The sequence below is a fragment of the Phasianus colchicus genome, chromosome 24 (assembly GCF_987193195.1).
Source record: "Phasianus colchicus chromosome 24, bPhaCol1.hap1.1, whole genome shotgun sequence".
NCBI classification, from domain to species: Eukaryota; Metazoa; Chordata; class Aves; order Galliformes; family Phasianidae; genus Phasianus; species Phasianus colchicus.
This window is the reverse complement of record NC_143459.1, coordinates 3708346-3727320: the sequence shown is the minus strand read 5'-3', so window position 1 is coordinate 3727320 and position 18975 is coordinate 3708346. Positions and strand designations below refer to the sequence as shown.

General features: G+C 52.2%; 1 protein-coding gene across 5 annotated transcripts in view; it reads right to left on the bottom strand.

Annotated features, from left to right (window-relative positions):
- The window catches only part of PTPRU (protein tyrosine phosphatase receptor type U), a 45914-nt gene that overhangs the window by 10353 nt on the left and 16586 nt on the right, over positions 1-18975 (bottom strand). For 2 of the 5 annotated variants that reach the window (XM_090124335.1, XM_090124338.1), the window contains exons 8-25: positions 16888-17196; positions 14087-14196; positions 13585-13786; positions 13118-13220; positions 12756-13029; positions 11246-11282; positions 10324-10462; positions 8088-8117; positions 7408-7565; positions 5626-5816; positions 4363-4435; positions 4056-4132; positions 3325-3342; positions 2628-2664; positions 2332-2429; positions 2123-2239; positions 1241-1395; positions 35-170 (exon numbers count right to left, since the gene is read on the bottom strand). In XM_090124335.1, the coding sequence (XP_089980461.1) occupies positions 35-170; positions 1241-1395; positions 2123-2239; positions 2332-2429; positions 2628-2664; positions 3325-3342; positions 4056-4132; positions 4363-4435; positions 5626-5816; positions 7408-7565; positions 8088-8117; positions 10324-10462; positions 11246-11282; positions 12756-13029; positions 13118-13220; positions 13585-13786; positions 14087-14196; positions 16888-17196 (2264 nt within the window). The remainder of the gene's footprint in view (positions 1-34; positions 171-1240; positions 1396-2122; positions 2240-2331; positions 2430-2627; positions 2665-3324; positions 3343-4055; positions 4133-4362; positions 4436-5625; positions 5817-7407; positions 7566-8087; positions 8118-10323; positions 10463-11245; positions 11283-12755; positions 13030-13117; positions 13221-13584; positions 13787-14086; positions 14197-16887; positions 17197-18975) is intronic. The other 3 variants (XM_090124336.1, XM_031594937.2, XM_031594938.2) reach the window with 3 other exon arrangements.

Here is an 18975-nt window from a genome sequence, read left to right as displayed (position 1 = left end):
GCTCTGGCACCAGCAGTACGATGTACCAACTCACCTCTGTCTGTATCATGTTGATCCTCCGTGAGCACAGTGTCTTCACACAGTTGTAGATGTCCACAACACCCTCACACTCAGCCATGTCCAACATGACATCCAGAACGATGTAGCAGCCAGTTCTCCCTGTGCCAGCACTGGAGAAGAGAAAAACAAAGTTAATGTATACCCAGACCATATGGCACCACACAAAGCCCCAGGCACCAGCAAGGTCTGCACAGGGCTTCAAGATGCCACACACCTCCATAACACAGCCCTCAGCCTGGCTTTCCCTGCATCCACCCCATCCATCTGCATCCACATGTTGCTGTGCAGGGGAGGGGAGGAGCTCACAGCAAAGGGTAATGAGTGCTTGAGCACAGCTGCAATCGATGCTCTTTGCAAGAAACACCTGAGTGCCAACAGTTCCCTCCCAAAGGATGCTCAGCATCAAACCCTGATGCACGGCTGAGCAGAACACTATGCTTGCAGCCAGACCAGACAGCAGCCCAAATCCTGACACTTTCCCACACGCAGCCAAAATGTGACAGAGGCTGAGCCCTTTGAGCCCCCCAGCACAGAGCTGCCCCCCTGCTCCTTTCCCACAAAGTCTTCTGCAGTGAAATCCTAATTTCTGGGGCTGATGAATCATTCGTCGTGATTATCAGTGATTACAGACTACAGGAGCTAATCACACTCGCTGTTGCCAGTGAATGAATACTGATGAGGCAATTGACAGGGAGAAATCAAATAAAAAAATCCCTCCCGTTCATCAGATCTTCCTTGTTTGCCCAGCAGAGGAAGAGCCATTAACCTGTCACACGGGGACGCCTGCACGAGGATGGAAAAAAATCACAGCTTTGCTCTGCTTTCCCTCAGCTGAACCAGGGACACCCTGCAGGGATGGGGAACAACATCCAGCTCTGCTCCTCCCCTTTGAGCAAACACAGTATTTCCATACAGCCATCACCAGTGGCCAAGCCAGCCATCCTCCCATGCCACCACCAACCCACAGCCCTGGGGATGACACCAAAACCAAACCCCAGCTCCGTCCCTGCCTCAGCTCTTCCTTTCAATTACCCATTTCCATTTTTTTCCCTGCTCAATATTTCAGGATAACTCCAAGCTTTTCAAAGGCTGAGCACTCACCTGTAACACGTCTTGCTGCCGCACGCACAACCCAACACCCCCAAAACCCACCCCGGATGGGGATGGTCCTCATGCCCACCTGCAGTGGATGACGATGGGGCCAGCATCGGGTGGTGTGGATGCCTTCACACGGCGGATGAAGGCCAGCAGCCCCGTGGCATGATAGGGGACACCGTGCTCAGGCCAGGATGTGAAGTGGAACTGCTTCACCTCGTGCCGGGCTGAGTAACCTCGCTGCAAGGGAGGGCAATACAGCACGTGGGCATGGGGCAGACAGATTGATGTGGCAACTGCAATGGGGAGGATGCATCACGAGGAGCCCCTGAGCTTCTCAGCTACTTTGAGAACAGCCTTGGGGTTAAAGCCCTACAGAAGGGATGCTACCGAGAACAGCAGGAGGGTAAAATCCTGCCATGACACCTGGACACCCCATTTCCTTAGGAATCAAAGATTTGCCCAGCCTCATTGTGATCAGTCACTTGAGGAGCACTATGGCTCTCTGCTCCTCAGATCCAAGAGGGTTAAAAACAAGCAGAGAAGGCAGCAGCCCTGAGGCACCCTGGATCTGTTCCACAAGCATCTTTGCTACCTGCCTCCTAACCAGACAGTGATTTCACATTCCTGCAGATTAAGAGGTGAATTGCATTGGCTCCATCCCCAGGTACCATGCTGGAAACTAACTGCCACATTACCCGCATTGCAGCCTGGAGGGGAAAAAGCACACTTATCCTCCTTTGCAATTACACAGTGCTCATCCTGAGCTGAGCTGAGGGCAGAGCCACAGCCAGGCTTGCAACAGAAAGTGCAAAAGGAGGACACAATTATGGGTGGCTCCTCCAAAATGTGGAGAAAATCCCACGCTGGGGTAAATAAGCAGGGTATTGGTAAATGCCAACAAGGAATGGTTAAAGATGCTCAAGGTTTGTCTGTTTGCATGGGCTGGTCTGGGCAGGGAGCATACCCTCTCGAGAGCAAAGGTCCGCACGGCGTACTCTGCCAGCATCTCTGACTTCACCAAGGTGATCTTGATGTCCCCATACATCTCCGAGTCATCCGGCCAATATTTGGAGCATTTCACCTGCAAGAAGGGGACGGGGTGGATTTTTGGCTCCTGCAGAGCACGTTGCAGAGCCAGAGCCTGGAGGCAAGCAGTGCAAAGGAGACCCTTACCCGACCCACTTCCACCAGCTTGGTTATCATCACGATGCTGGAACAGTGCTCCTGCCACACCATGCGCCAGAAGTCGTAGACCATCTCCTGCTTGGGACCTGTGGACATAAGGAAAATGTGGTCCTCTGGCTTCTGGTGCCTGCACTGGGACTGCTGACCGAGTCTGCTTTGCTACTGCCCCATTTGTCCCCAGATTAGACTGTTTCTCCCCTTTCTTGCAAAGACCAAATAACCCAGGGACAAAATCTGGCTGCTAAATCACTGCTTGTAGAGAGCAAAGAGAAGGGACAACTCACCTTGGGTGGCGATGAAGTGGTTGGACCTGTGGTAACCCTGCAAGAGAAGCAGAGGTGTCAGGCCCAATGGACAGGACATGGGGCACTCAAACACTGCCCAACAAAACCCTTCCTGGCCAGCAGTAGCAGATGCTCAGGTCAGCTGTGCCACCAGCACGATGCTGCTGCAGCATTCCTTGCTAGCCTGGATCACATCCTATGACTCAGCAAAGGGTGTGACACCCCCCCACCCAAGTCTGCATCTGTTTGCAGACCAGCACCTCCAAAACACCCCAAACTGAGGTGTGGCCACGCTGTCACAAGAGCTCAATGAATAATACACATCCCAGCTTGCAGCAGCCACATGGCATGGGGTGATGGCCCCACTCCCCTCCTGCATCCCACAGCAGTGCGAGCATCACTGGCTCTCAACACAGACACGTCAGCCCAAGCAGCAGAGCATCTCCCAGTGAGACCAGTGCCACAGGGACCCACGGGCACCAGGTGTCCCATTCCTGCCAGCAGCCTTGGCCACCGCTCCCATTTATCACACACATGGAAGTGACAGTGGCAGAAGCTGGAGACCTCACCTTTCTCCCTGTCCCCAATCTTTCCATGTGTTTTACCAAGCCTGCCTCTCACAGGTGCAATTTTACACCTTTATGTGGAGCAACGGCCCCATGGCCAGGAGCAGAGGAGCAGGGAACCATCTACTTACTTCTCGGTTAATCCGAATCTGAACGATCCCATTCGGACACGGGTTTGAGAGAGAAAGATCAGAGACAGAGACATTAGTGAGGCAGAGCTCGAGAGGCAGGACAGAGCCACAGGGCAGGAAGGACACACAGGGACAGGCATGGGGACACTGCTCGGGCACAGGGAGCCCATCACAGTGGTATCAGACCCCTCTTGCTGGACAACGTTCTCTGAGCAGCAGGGTCACCATCCTGGCCCACATCTGGAAGCAGCACCTGCAACCTGCAGTGCCCCTGTCTTCTCCCTCACTTTGCCTTTACCAGAGCCCAGAGTCTTAAGCCTCCCCTGGTCTTGGCATTGCTGGAAGGGACAGGGGGCACCATTCCAAGAGCCAAGCTCTGCTCAGATTCGTGCACTGCTGGGACCAAGGGTGCCCCATCAGCACAGTGCAAACCCCCAGCCCGTCCCCATGTTCCTCCTCCACCTCTGCATCCTCTGACTACAGAGGACAGCAATCCTAGAGCCATGCAGAAAGCATGGAGAAGAGAATGAGAAAGCAGAGACAGACAGAAGCTGAGGATGAAAGACAGATACAGCTGCAGGGGACAGCAACAGAAACAAGCACAAATTGCTAATGGACATAAAGCAGGAGGGCTCTTTAGGGACGTGTGGTGTGGTCTTCCTGAGCTCCCTCCAGAGTACAGACCCTGATGCCCTCGGGAAGCTCAGCCCCACAGATCTGTCCCTGCTTACATCAATGTAGTTGGCGTTGATGTAATCCGAGTTGGGATCACCCAGCAGTGGATGGAGCTTCACACGGTGGCGGTCATCTGGAAGGCAAGAGGAAAAGGTGCTGTTTCCTCCAGTGCTGTAGCCCAAAGGGGGGCTCCCAGGCCCCGACCCCTGCTATGCAAGAAGCTTTCTGCTGCCCCTTACCAGCCAAACCCCATCCGTTTATTCCTTGCCATGGACCAGACGCAATAAAACAAAATAAAACCCAGCCCTTTCGAAGGCTTTTCTCACTGTTCAGGGTGTTCAAGCCTTTCCTGCATGCACTTACACGTCGACACGTGATCCTGTCTCCCTTTGGTCTTGTCTTTCTTCTTTGAAGCATCCCAGCCTTCAAAGAAGCTCTGCAAGGAGAGACAGCTGTCACAGCCTGAGGACAGGGCTGTGGGGACACCCCCACCTCCAAAACCCTCCCAGGGATCAGGGCACAGGCCTTGATTTCATTGCAGTTCTGCCAGTTCTACACTTCTGTTGCATCCACAAAATGCTCTATTTTCCAGCAAATTACATATTGCTTGTTTTTTTTTTCTAGTTTGTTTTTTCTCTCTTTTTTTTTTTTTTTTAAATCTCCCCAGATCCTTCTCTCCCCAGCACGGAACAGGTTTGCATGTAATAACAGTAACATTCATAGATTGGCGTAAGAGGAGGAAAGTGGAAGGAAATTACATGTTTTCTCCCCTCCCATAATATCTGAGTGCTTTCAAATGACTAGGTTCCAAGAACATACAGCAGCTTTTCAAGGAGCACTAATGATTATAGCCAGCCCTGGTTTGTCCAATACATAAAAAAAAGGGGGAAAAAAAGCTTCTGCACTTGAAACAACTGAACATTAAACAGTAATTTCACTGGGAAATTTCAATCACTAGAACTGTGGGACACCAAGAAGCTGAGAAATCAGCACAGCCATGTGCACTGCAGCAGAGCTGTGAAGGATTCTGCACTCCATTAGAAGGACTGCAGCCCAATGGGATGGAATGGGCATGATGCAAGAGGTGACCCTCAGGGTGATGTCCCTCTCCTGGAAGAGCAGGGATGGCCCCTCCTGCTGCCTTTTTATGGCCTTGGGAGCTGCCAGCTTGCAGAGAAATTGCTCATCCTCAGGCTGTGTCCATGCTTACTGCATGGAAGGGAGGGTAGACTGGAGAGTGAAGAAGTGGCAAGAGAGGTGCCACCACTTGGCATTTGCCCAGGAGGACATGAGCAAGGAAAAGCACCTCCAGCACCAGTAGAAGATGCTGGCTGACCTACTGCAGGGCTGGCAGAGCTGCCTCAGCTCACCTTGCCTTTCAGCTGCTGGTTAAACAGAGAGCAGCCACAAACCCAATCAAGACTCAGCCAGAAAAAGTAGGAACACCTCCTGTGCTGACACCTAAAGACTCGGGGAGCTCAGAGAGCTGTGATCTCCAGCTCCCTCCTACCAAAGCACTGTAGATCCTCTTATACAAGGGTCCTGTACACCACCTTGCCACATCCTGGGGTCCTCCATCCCCCCTACCATGTATCCTCCTCAAAACGCAGCACACGACGCTCTCACCTCGTACTCCTGCTTGAAGCCATAACCTTCTGCTGTCTTCATCTGGTTGATGTGTTGGAGGAGGTCGGCCACACGCACAGCAGGGTGCAGCTGCCCAGTGTGATATGGGGACCCTTTGCGGCCACACTGGCGACGAGGAGAACCCCCCAGCAGGCTGCTGGACTCATTGACCACACTGCTGCGCTGGTCACCTGCAAACGAGGAGGGACAAAGGAGATCATCAGGGTCTGAGGCATTGCTCCCACGTCCCTGTCAGCCCCCTGCACCCGCAAAGCAAGGACAGTGAAGTTCTCCAGAAGATGCTGGGGCTGCCCCAACACTGGACTCTCTCAGGGTGACAAAGGTAGTCCAGACCTTATCATACTCACTGCAGCTGTTCCTGCAGCCCAGAGCTGGCAAGGGCCATTACAGCCCCTTAGGACCACAGCACACCTCTCAGAACCACAGCACAGCTCTTAGAAACCAGTGGGCAAGATCTTAAGAGGGCTCACTGCTTACTTCTCATTGATTCAAGCACTTACCTCCCATCCAGACCAGTACAAGCTACATGCATAAATATTCACTTAAAGACCTGACTCAAAGAACTGCATTGCTGAAGTCCCGAGCCCAGCCTAATGGTTAATTTTCCTCACTGCTGGATACGATCCTCTTATTTCTAGCACTGACACAAATGGACTTTGCTGTGGGTTAATGCATGATCTTATGCAGTGTTCTACCCAATGCCAGTGTCATATAATTACTGGCACAGCTTCCCTGTGTTCACCCCACAGGGCTGCTGCATGACCAGCACACACGATCCTGACATTTGGGTTTGCATGAGAACTGATGCTCCTCACTGCTGCCAAGAGAGGTGGCTGCTGCAGATCTCACAGTGCCAGCGAGCAGCTCTGCTGTGCAGCGCAGCCCTGGATGTGGTTTCCCTAACAACACTTCTAAAAACCACCCATACTGGCTCGCTCAGAGCTGCCAGGCTTTTTTTTCTTTTTTTTTTTTGGGTCTGCAAGGATCAGCCACTCACTTATGCTGGCACCTCTGGCTCCTCATGCAGCCTACACAGAGCCCCTCTCCATCAAGTTTAATAGGAAAAAAACTGGGTGTTTTGCAGGCTGGGATCTGCATGGTCACACACTGAAGACCCTTTATGAGATGTATTCCGGGCTTTGCTTAGATGCAAGAAAACAGAGGCAAAACCAGCAGAGAGACAGGGAGCAGCACACAGCAGGACAACAGCCCCAGCCCAGGTGGGAGCAGGATCCAGCTCTACAGCCCCACTCCCAAAAGAAACACAGCATGGCTGGCTATTCTAGCTCCAAGATGGAGAAAAATCTCAGTACAAACCAGCCTGGCTATGAGTGTTTCAAGGAGCCCCAGTAGGACAGTAACTGAAAAATAATACACTTATACAGATGTATTAAAAGGAGGAAAAGTTTGCCCTCTGGGCTTCTACTGTCTGCGAGACAATGCCAGGAATCATATTAATCCAGCATCGGTGGAGAAGAGCCGTGTGTAAAGCAGCATCTTGGAGTTACTGTAACAGATGTTATTAGCATATGTTTGAAACTGAGGCACTGAACGAGTTATTTTACAACTAAATCAGTGCCGAGTCGCTTACTCCAGTGGGTGCTCAGTTATCAGTCTCCCTCTGATATGAAGGCTGTGGCTCTTTAACCCTCCAAACCCCACAGCTGTGTACAGCTGTGGTCAGAAGCCAAAGAGCTGAGCGGGGCACCTTGCTGCTCTGACACTTACAGCCATGGGAACACTGCAGCTCCCTGTCCTTACCACGGTTGCTGTAGTTGTGGGTGTCCATGAAGGACAGCCCCAGCCTCTCGTCCTCTTGCAGCGTGCTCTGGTCTGTGAAGCTCCTGTCGATGGCACTCATCATGTGTGTCTTCTCATGGCGGTAATTAATTGTTGCTTTCGTCATGTTGACAGGTTTGCTGCAGGGAGATGCAAAGGGGAAAAGAATAAGGCTGAACCAGCATCACTGCCAGACCCCAAACCAGCTCCTCAAGGTTTGGTTTATTTGGGGCTGCAGGACAGCTTATTTCTCCCAGTGCTTTGGTATTCTGGTGCCCCAATCCAGCTGCAGCTCCGCATGGAGCATCTCCTGCAGGCTGCAGCAGTCCCAGCTGTGCATCCTCAGTGTCCACTTCTGTCACTGGGGGCAGAACCAGCAGGAGACCTGAGCCCACACCACCTGAGGGACCTCACATTGGTGGGGAAAGGACACTGCAGGATGCTGCCAAAACCCTGAATTCAAGCAGGAGTACAGCCATGCTGGGTATCTGACCCTTTCTGCTTACACTGCCTTCCGTCCTAATGAGCTCAGAAGCATTATTTTCCCAAGCCAAAGAGGCCCTTAAGATGTACTTGACAGAGAAAAGGACTCGTTGGAGTGGAGAGCAGCAGAGCAAGGGGGGCAGGAAGGAAGGAGGAGAGAGAAAATGACAATTACTTACGGGTAATAGGAGTAAGAATAGTAGTTCCTCCTGGCAAGCGTGCAAACAAAGAGAATGGCACAAATTGCACAAGCAGCTTTTCTTTGATGGAGAAAGTGGGGCTCTAGGGCAGCATGCAGGGAAGGAGAGCACAGAATAGGCAGGCACCCGCACACCACGAGCATCTCAGAAGGTTCCCTTTCCTCTCAGCCCTCCTCCCCCACGAGCCATCCTCCTCCTGCACTGCCTCAAATCATGGGATGAAAGCTGAAGGCAGCTCCTCTCTGGCAGCAAGCCCTGGAGAGCAGGTAATGGGCTGCACGTGCCCTAACACCAATGAGTTATTGCTAGGGAGCCCTGAGCTGTCGTACAAAGCACCAGGGACTTCAGCCCAACTCCGTGCTCAGAAAAATCATGCACATCAGACAGAACCCTGGCTGCACCCACAGCAGTCTGGGCATCCTGGTAGCAGAGTCCAAGTACCAGCTCTTGTGGCAGCCATGGTCAGAGAGCTGCCCAGGGGATATTGGGGATATTTCATGTTTCGTGAGACTGAACAGTGAACGTGCTGAGAATTTGGGCCATCCCCAGGGAGGTGGTGTTGCTTCCCCAGTCAGGGAACATGGGGCCAGGGTCGCCTACGCTGGCTGTCACCATTCATTACAGACGAGTGGATTCTGGGGGCACATTTCCATTCCACCACATCAGCATTTTCCAACAGCAAAACGCTCCAGAGGAGATTGATGAGCTAATCCCAGCTTCCAACAGCTCCACGTTTGTATCCTCAAACACTGGGTTTAATTTGTGGTCCCTCCTGCCAGTTCACGCTGGGACACCACAGCAAAGGGCAATGGAAAGACAGCAGTTTTCTCTCTGCTGGCCCAACAGCACCACTCATGAGAACCAAAGGGCTTCAAATGCATCACCACTACTAGTGTTTGCTCCATCCAGAACATGCCCAGCACCACATGCACGAGGATGCAAGGAGCCACGAGCCAATCCTGCACATCTCGCAGTGCTGATGGGACACCACAGCCTTGCTTTCAAACTGGCACAAACCAGCAAGAATCCTTCAAGGCACACAAAGTCATAAAGAGATGTGCAGATTTGCACGGGCTGTGGTTGTTTTGCTCCCCCTGGCCATTAGCATACTTTCCTCCCATCGCTCCCAAGCCCTGCACGAGGACAGCATTTAATTGCTGCCCTTTTTTCCCTGCCGTGCCAGCCCTGCTTTTAATGCCCCCCACGGCTCAGTGCTGCCTTGGGCCCCCTGAAGTAAAAGGCCACTTTCCAGGGTGCTGCGCTTCAGCAAAAAGCAGTGGCTGCATCCCCAGTGCTCCTGGGGTTGTGTGTCCCAGAAAGCCCTCATCCTCCTCCCTCCCATCCCGCTGAGCTTCCCCAACAACAGCTGCATGGCCACAGTCCCAGCCCGGATCACAAAGCACAGGGACCCCCGTGGGAGGGGAGTTTGGGGTCCCCAATGGGTGAGTGTTAGGAAAGCTCCCCTCCAGCACACAAATGAATCGAAATGTTTCATTTAGAGCCAGAAAAGCTGGAGGGGCTCAGCATGTTACTGCTCATGTTTTAGTAAAAAAAATAAAATAAAATAAAAAAGGAGTATTTCTGCATTAAAATGAGCCCAGGCAGAGTGGGGATGGCTGAGCATCCATACCTTGTGCAGGCACCTGCATCTCCCTCCATGGGGGATGGGGCTGCTCCCATTGTCCTCGAGCAGAGGGACAGGGATGGGGACAGTGAAGCTCAGCACTGCCCCAGCATCCCTCACGCAACAGTATTTCAGTCCATAGAGAACTAACAGAGCTGCACAAAGCAGCAACAGACCAGAAAACACGGAGGAGAGTGATTATGGACTGAAGCTGCAGAGTCTCCAGGGTGATGGAGTGTCCCAGGACTTTGCACCTTGGTTCCCAGGGTCACCTCCTGCTGTGCCCTTCTCACTGCAGCTGCATGGATTTATTCCATGCTTTCAACCCGTGCACTGCCCCAGATGCTCAGCATCTCCCTGCTACCCAGCCAGAATGAATGCCAGCCCCTCCTCACGTTTCCTGACAGGTATGGGTTGGATGTGGCAGGGGAAGCAAACGAAGAAATCTCACAGATCCCAACTACTGACATCAGTTTGGCTGGGAGGAGGATCTGGAGTCCACCCAGGGGGCTCCCAGTCACCTCCAGTTAGCACTGCACCCCACTGGTGACAGCAGGGAGGACGGGCAGATGGAAGTGCAGGTCTCCTTACCCTTTCCGAATGACAACAATGATGGCTCCCAGCAGGATAATGAGGACGACGAGCCCACCAGCACAGATTCCCAGGATCAGCCCCATCTCCTCTGAGTGCTGAGATACCTCCAGAGGCCGTTTGCTCTCTTTGCAGGCAGCTGCCAGGGGAAAGCATGAGAGGCTCAGTGCTCAGCTCCCTCCTGTAACTCCCACCCAGGTCTGGGCACCTCCCTCTGCCTCCCACACAGCAATGGATGGAAAACCAAGTGGCAATGTCAGGTGGGAAAACACAGGGAGGGAAGAGAAACAAGTGCTCCTTTGGGCACCAGGATGGATGATGCAGGTGCTCCGTGACAATGTTCAGACCGTGGGCAGACATGCCTTGCTGCACCCTGCAATTGGAATTATCAAATCACAAAATATCCTGAGCTGGAAGGGACTCACAAATATCACTGCATCCAGTCATGTGAATTCTATGTAATGCGTTGTGCTGCCTCCTTTACGTGCAGAGGATGCAAAGGATGCTGTAACAGTAGAGCCCAACAACACCCAGGTCTTTTCCCTGTAATTTTTCCCCATGAGATGCTCTGCATGTTTTATCCCATCTGAGACATGAAGGGACTTTATTCTGCACAGCCTGGAGATCCTCAGTGCCTTAAGCATATCCCTCTGCCATCCAGTCCCCAGGGCACAACCAACCCCATCCTACAACAGCCACTACAATACAGCATCAGAGCAAAATTCTAGCAAGAGGAAAAACTAAAAACATAAGAAAGCAAGCACCAACCACGCTCCCTCCCAGCAGTATGGGACTGAGCTGTAATGAACCATCATTCACTCCCTGATCTCAGGGCTGCACTCTGGGTCCACAGCCTCAGTAGAAGCAATCTAGCTGGAATAGCTGCAGTGAGCAAGGAGCTTACCAGGAGCAGGGAGCTTACCTTTGCGGGCGATGCGGATACAATTGAGCCGGGTTTCCTGCAGAGGAAAGAGATGGGGAATCAGAGGCTGGCTGGTTGCAAGCCTGACTTGCTTTTGCCCTCAAATTGAACGAGTTTCCAATTGATTTACGTTGAAGCACCCACTGCTGAATTATCTGTCCCCAGCATCTCCTATACCAATGTCCTTTGGTTTAACCAGGGCAACAAAACTCAGTGGCGTGCAAAGGGAAGGTCCTGAGCGAGCTCTTGGAGGATCTGCAGGTCACCAGTGAGCTAAAGACCAAAGCAGCCAAAGCATCCCAGGTCGTTCAGCAAAGTCTTCACACTCCATCCCTGGTCCTCTGCATGTGCTGCTAATGTTGCCATGATGGCTTCAAGCTCAACTGTCCAATAATCTTAGCATTTGCGCTGGGAATTCAGCTAAAATATTCCATCTTTTGATGTGTTCGATTTCTGGCAGAAAAAAAATCCACTGTTTTTGCAGTTCTCCTCTCTAAGCTTCCTCCAGCACCTCAGGACACCAGCACTGGAGCATCGTGGGCTCCATCCACGCAGCCCAACCAAAATCTGTCCATGCAAAGTGCCTGGGGCAGCTGGCACAGTGCTGCAATCCCAGAGAGTTCCAGGTCTGGCTTCTCCTGCTTTGTGGTCCAGCTGGCCCGAAAGCCACAGCAAACCCAAGCTGGGATGCAGCTTTCTCTCAGTGTCTGACAGCAGCCAGGGCAAACCCATTGGCTCCCAGCAGGAAGGCTGTAAAGCACCAGTTATCATCCAGCAGTGCCCAAGTGAGCCAGAGCCGAGATGCAGCAGCCTGTCTCAGCTCTAATTACAACCCAGCGAGGTGTGAAAGATCCCGATGGAGAAGGATTCAAAATTCACATCCCTCCCTCCAAAAAGCGAGCTGCCAGCCAGTGCGTGGATCTGTGCAGGAGCTGAGATGAGGATGCTGCCATCGTCCCATTGCTTTGTGTTTGGCAGCTTGTGTCCCAGCTGGAAAGGGGTCTGCTGGAGCACGTGAGGATGGTAAAGGTATCCTGAGGGTCCTTGGAGGAAATCAGCCCAGAGGGTAGAGCTTAGGACAGATGGATCCAGGTGTTGGTGCCAAAAAGCCAAAGAACTGGTGGCCCAGGAATATGTTGACAACTCTTCATTTCCAAATCGTTCTTTTCTATCCAAATCATTCTGGGAAAGCAGGTCTGTTCCACAACAGCAGGAGCTGAGGTTGGACCCCTCCAGCCTCAGCAGCCAGGCCCAGGCAGGGGACACATATGTCCCAGGAGGCGCCCAGCCTGTGGGGAGGATGGAGAGCACCCAGCTGTGCTCCCAACATGTCCCCATGGCCCTGGGTGACAGCCCCCAGATAGGACAGCATGAACTCCAAGGGTGAACAGCCAGCAGAAGGACCCAAAACAAGCCCCACTTCCCAGGACCCCTGGGATGCCATGCAGCTGGTGGCAAAGTAGATATACCAGCATCTCCAAGGAGACCCAGAGAGATGCATAGTACTCACCCCTCTGAGGTTGCTCATGGCCTGGAAGTAGATGAGATAGGCCTTCTTGGGCTCCAGTGGTGGGTTCCAGTAGCCACTGTAGGTCTGGTTGTCCCCTACAGTGAACGGCTTGGCTTCAGTGAGGCTGCTGGCAGGCAGCTCAGCCCCAAAATAGTGCACGGAGCCACGAGACATGGCATCATCAAACGTCAGTGGCACCGGGAAGCACTCCTGCCCACCCAGCTCCCGCTTGATCCTCTTGGGCCGGTCTTCTTCCACAATGACCTGGTAGGTACTGGGTAGGTGGAAGGTGCAAGATACAGGTTAACTTTGCATGATTGCCCTTCCCACCGTGCCCTCAGCCCCTTGCAGTCCTCATTTACCTGATGGGAGCCCCCCGGCCCTGTGCTGGCCGCAGCAGCACCGTGATTGTGCTCTCTGACTCGCCCAGTGGTGATGGCATATCCCCATAGTCGAAGGTAGGAGCTGCAAAGAGAGCACGTGGGACTGAGCAGCAGCCCTGTGTGTGCAGAGCTGCCTGCATGGGGGAAACTGAGGCACATGCAAAACTCTCTCAGGTCTTGAGCAACGATTGTGTTTTGGAGAGGACCTGGGGGTTGCGGCGAGGGATTTAATGCCACAGGTCCAGCAGAAACCACAGGATGCAACCTTGGCAGGACCCAAGCACTCCAGCTTTAAGATGGGCCCTGTGTGCTTGGGGATAGCATCTCACCCAACCCCTGGCACGGCACAAGCATCACCCTGAGGACAGAAGCACCCACAAAGCAAGGAGGGGAATCCATCACACCTGCACAGAGAAGCTCTGAGAGCCAGATTTCACAACACCTACCAGATATGTTGGTGGTGATCTCAGTGAGTGCTGTCTGGCCAAAGCCCTTGCCTGTGCGGGCACGCACTGAGAAGAGGTAGGTGGTGCCAGGGTGCAGGTTGGAGAAGACGTGGTAAGTCTCATTGCGCAGCTTGGAGACGGTGCGTCGCGGGCCGGGCACATTGACTGCTGGGTCTGAGGACTCAATGCTCTGGTAGCTGATCTGGAGGGACAGAATGGAGCATCATGAGTGAGCGGGAGCAAAGGGAATGTCACAGAATAGAAGAGAATATCCCGAAGTTGGAAGGGACCCACGTGGATTATTGATGCCCGTGCTTGTGTTTTGGGGTAAACTGCAATGTGTTTGGAAAAGCTGCTGCTGGAAAGCAGTCCTGGCACTGAAAGCAAGGCTACCCAAGAGAGAAACCCTGCAGTCAGGAGAGTTTCAGTGGGCTGGATCAATGCTCCCTGCAGCACACTGATAATTCTGTGGGTACCAGAGGTGCCAGGGCTCAGGATGTACCTCGTACTGCGTGATGAGGCCATTGGGCTCCACCGGTTCCTCCCACTTCAGAAAGATCATGTCCTCCAGAGGGGTGAAGGTGAGTGACTCAGAGGCGATGCCACCAGGCACTGGGAAAGGAAAAGGGTTAGGATGAGTCCCACTGGGGTTTGCTGTGAGCACTGCCCCCACAATGCAGCTTTCCTCCCCCCTCAGCAGAAGTGCTCACCATACCCCAGCTCTCCACACTAGCTACACCACCACCAATAAAAACTACAAATAGTAGCAGTTGAAGGTGTCAGGATTGATATTCACTTATTTAGCACGGCTTTCTTTTATCATCCTTCCCCCGCCTCCAACCCAAGGGGGTTGTTAAGGAGGGCAGGAGAGGCAATTGTTCAGCCAAGACCATTATTCCCAAGCAGCAGCATCTGCTGCAAGCTTTAGTGCCTGGGAAAAAAAAAAAAAAAAAAATCACACCCCTCATTTCAGAAGCAATTAAACCCACTTAAACCAGCATAGTGCATGTGGGACCAGGATGCTGGAGGCACAGTGGGAATCATCATTAGCAGTTATTACCTTGGGAACAGCCCTCAGGTGGGACACAATCCAGGCAAGATCTCATTGATAGCATCACATTCAGCACAGCTTTGCTGAGCTTTGCTATTTGGGTCCAGGTAGGTGGAGCCAGGCAACCTCACATGTGTCTCTTCCACCCAGATGCCTGCTCTTCCCATCTTCCCTTTATTTTTTTTTTGCAGCTTTTGTTCAGATCTAATTATACAGTCAAGGGAGAGGGATTGCCTTCTGCACACTTCCCACCATGCAAATACACAGTTTCCACTTGATTCACAAGTTAATCTAATCAGAAGCATCATGTCCTACAGGTGTACACGAGACACTTATTAAATTCCTGGAAATCTTTAGGGCAGGAATGTGTGCACCTATAAAAACACATTTCTTCTGCAAAACAAATGCAGGGTGCTCACCTGTGGATGCAAAACACGCCACGACCACGTGGGCAGATCCCAGCAGTGTGCAAAGCCCTCTGCCATGCCTACATATACCTGTATTTGCATGTATTTACTCTGGCTTGCAGCCAGCAGGGGAAAGAGCTGTCTCCCTGCAGCACCAACACAGTGCTCTGCTGCTGCAGAGGTGAGGGAAGAAAGGAAAGCCAGGAAAGCACCAGCCCTAAAATGGAGCCCAGCAGAACTCTATACCACAGATGACATCAATTTGCTTCCTTGGTCAACGAGGTGTGTGACCTTGCCATGAAAGGAGATTATGTTCATTAACCAGGACCTTCCCTCTCATGCTGGCTGTGACCAATGCTGTGCTGCCTTCCAGATGTTTCTCAATAACTCCCACAATAATTTCCTCCATAATTTTGCCAGGCACCGAAGTGAGCCTGACAGGCCTGTAATTACCTAGAGAAGCCCCAGTGATGCACAAACAGACGATGCAAACAAAGCACAAAAGATTCAAATAAAACACAATCAAAGGTTCTATTATTGAGTCTTTGCCATCTCCTCTTAATTGCACGTGGGGCTGCTTGTCAACCAGTCCTGGTAACTCAGATCATCATCATCGAGTGCAGAGGAGGGAAAGATTCAGCCTGTCCCTATCAGGTCTGGTTGCTTAAAAAGCAGCAGGGAACACCTCAGTCCCATGGAGATGGAGAGCATAAGGTGGGAACGTCCCCATCACACAGTGAGGTGACTGCAGAGCCCTCAGCTCAGCCATGGCACTCACTTGCTCTTCTGCAAGCTTTCAGAGACACTACACTGCCCTGGCCATGGAAATGCAGGAGCTGCAGCAGCTGAGCTTCACACCCTGTCATTAGCTAATTTAGATAAACTGAATATCTAATGTAGATAAATTGAATAGGGTTAGCTGGGCCAAACCCACTTGTAACATTTGCAGTGCATCTATGAACCCAAAGATGTGTTGATTCCTCCTGGGATGGAAAGTGCTCATCCTACCAAGTTCAGTCCAAGGGGGGAGCAGCCAGCCCTGGTTAATCAACGTATAGTGAGAAGCATCTGGAGTGATTACAGTATAGCAAAAAAACATCTGGAGCTACTGTATTAATATACAATAAGAAAGCAGCTGCAGCAGTCACAGCACAGTGAAAACAGCTGAAGCAATTAGAGATTAAAAAAAAAAGGCATCAGGAGCACAGAGCTGGGTGCCCATGGTTGAGCAGGCTCAGGTCTAAGGACACAGCGTGCTGATAGGATGCACGAAGTAATCACTGTGGTTTTAGTATTAGTATTTTAGTGTTTAGTATTAAGAGACTGGAGCGGGACCAAAGACCCAGAGCAGGTTTGCTTGAAGGGTATCCACCTTTTCTTGGTGCCTGGATAGGGCACTGGGTCTCAGAAAGCAGGGAAAGACAAACAGTTTGGCTGTACATGAAGAGCTCATGTGTGCAACTCGATTGCAAAGTTAATGGGAGAAAAGCAAAGGGAAGCTGAGCAAAGCTGTGCTGGGAACATGCTGACCTCCAGTTCACAGCACTCACCAAGAAACCCAGCAAAGCCAAGTTAATCAGCCTGAGCTCTGCAGATGAAAGGAGTCACCTAAGTGCAAAGCGTTAATTGCTTTGATCACTGTTGCTATTGCTGCTAGGTTTTAATTCCACAATATGGGACGAACGAGGGCTCCCCATGCGGGCATGAGCTGAGATGGGCATCACTGCACGGGGCACAGCTGAAATCCTACAGGACGGGGATTTCTCTGGGTAGACACGCCGCCCCATCACAATCCAACCGACCCACAGCATTCCTCCAAACCTTTTTTGTGAGGGTTATCCTTACCGTCCTCATCCGTCTGGAACGTCACCTCCTTGCCCTCCTTACGGCCCTCGGGGTTGGAGAGGATGAGCTTGACGTGGATGTTCCTGTAGGGCAGCAGGTTTTTGATGGTGTAGCGGTTGGCGTTGCGCTCCATCTTGGCACACTCACGGAAGGTTTGGTTGAGGCCAGTGCCCACCAGGTAGCGATAGCACAGCGAGACGCTGTAGGTGTGGCAACGGGTCAGGTTGTAGCCCAGAGGTTCCCATTGTAATGTCAGCTGCCTGGATTGGATCTCGGAGAAAGCCAGGCCTTTGGGGGCCCGCATGGGCTCTGCCAGGGAGAGACAGAATCAAAATACACTGCTCAAAGTGTTTAAGCTAAAGCAGCTTCGATTGCGTGGAGGGGGAGACTTCATAGAGTGGAAGTATTGCAGGTGTGCGCAGCAAGCCTGAGTTCTAAACAGGTTTGCTGCCCCACATTGCCCAGATTGTGGAGTCTCCTCCTTGGAGATTCTCCAATGTGAGCTGGATGTGGTCCTGGGCAGCCCTGCTGGAGCAGGGTGAGCCAGATGGACCCTTCCCACCTCACCATCCTGTGACTTCCGACGCCACCAGCACTGCCTCTGCTCCTCCTCACCCATTAATGGGATCACAGCAATGTGCAGCAGTGTGGCTCCCAACACTGCAACTGAGATGGCAGCCCTCAGCTGTTCATCAAGCTGATGGCAAACTCTCAATAGGACAGAGTGACAAAAAAAAAAATTAATTATCATTTGCATAAATAAGAGGAGCCAAGCTCCCTTGCCAAGAGTACACATGTGGGTGGTTTGTGTTAGCCCCAGTTAATTCCTTTAAGGACCTAAAGGGGTGAGGAAAGGATGATGAGAGTGAATTTTTGAGGTCCTGGCCCATCCTGGAACAGATCCTCAGGGAGAATCCATGCTGCAAATCCCCATGGGATTTGTGCCAAGGAGGACTTTGGGCAGCCCAGGGCTGCAGAAAGCATTTGTAACCTCACTGCATGCTCCAAATGTCCTCACAGGATGTCCTCACTGCCTGCACTCCCAGTCTGAGTCCCTTCTATGCCTGGTTCAAGGATTCAGCTCTGGTACCACTGTTAGCAGAATGAAGATTTTCACCCCCATCACCATCAGCAACCAACCCATCACCTTCTTCACCCATCAAGAACCCATCTCCTTATTCCAGCGCATTTAAATGATCAGTAGGGAACAGACAGCCCAGCATCCCCAGGCCAACACACACAGATATGAATAGCAATTCAGCAAGAGCTCAGCTAACGAGGATGTCTGCAGGCACCAACATCACTGAATATTTCCATGCAATTAGTGCCAGTGCCAAGCCACCCGTGCTCACAGTTGCTAACACAGCTGCATGGACACAGGCATAGTGTCAAACACGGATGACAGCACTGGGCATCTCCTGTTGCTCCAGAGCAGGATGCATTTATCCTTTAAGTGGATTATTCCAGGGTCCTTTTGGATCAGATTCTGCAAAGCCCACTGCCACCACGGGCTGGTCCAGAGATGCTGCAGAATGATGGCTGGCACATCCAGGAGGATGTGGGGCTGGTGACCGAAACGCAGCTACTTCTCTGATAGAACAGTTGCTTAATCACACCATGTGCTAGGTTGGGAGTGAAATCCATGCTTGTATCACAATGGAAGAGCACTGGTAGCCTAGACTGGAGGTGGAGACCATTGGAAATTGAACACAGAGCGGCTGTGATCAGCTTGGAGGTAACCATGAAACCCAGGCATACTTGCAGCACTTGTAAGAATTAAGTGGGAGAAATACTCCTTCCAGCCCCAGGCTGCTGCACCCTGCTAAGGGTCTGCATCTCCAGATCTGCTCCTCTACCACTGTCAGCAGCCAGCCCCCCAGGCTCACGGGCATGGCCAGAGCTGCAATGCTCCAGCTCCAGAACGTCCCAGCCCTGCAGCTGTTCCTGCTCCACTCCTGCCATGCATTGGTGTGACAGCACAGGGACAACGTGCACAGGGGTGGCAGATCCCAGCTTGCTGCCATGTCACCAGCACGATGACAATGCAGGGACAAACCCACCCCTGTGTCCTGGTGGCTGCTTTCAAGT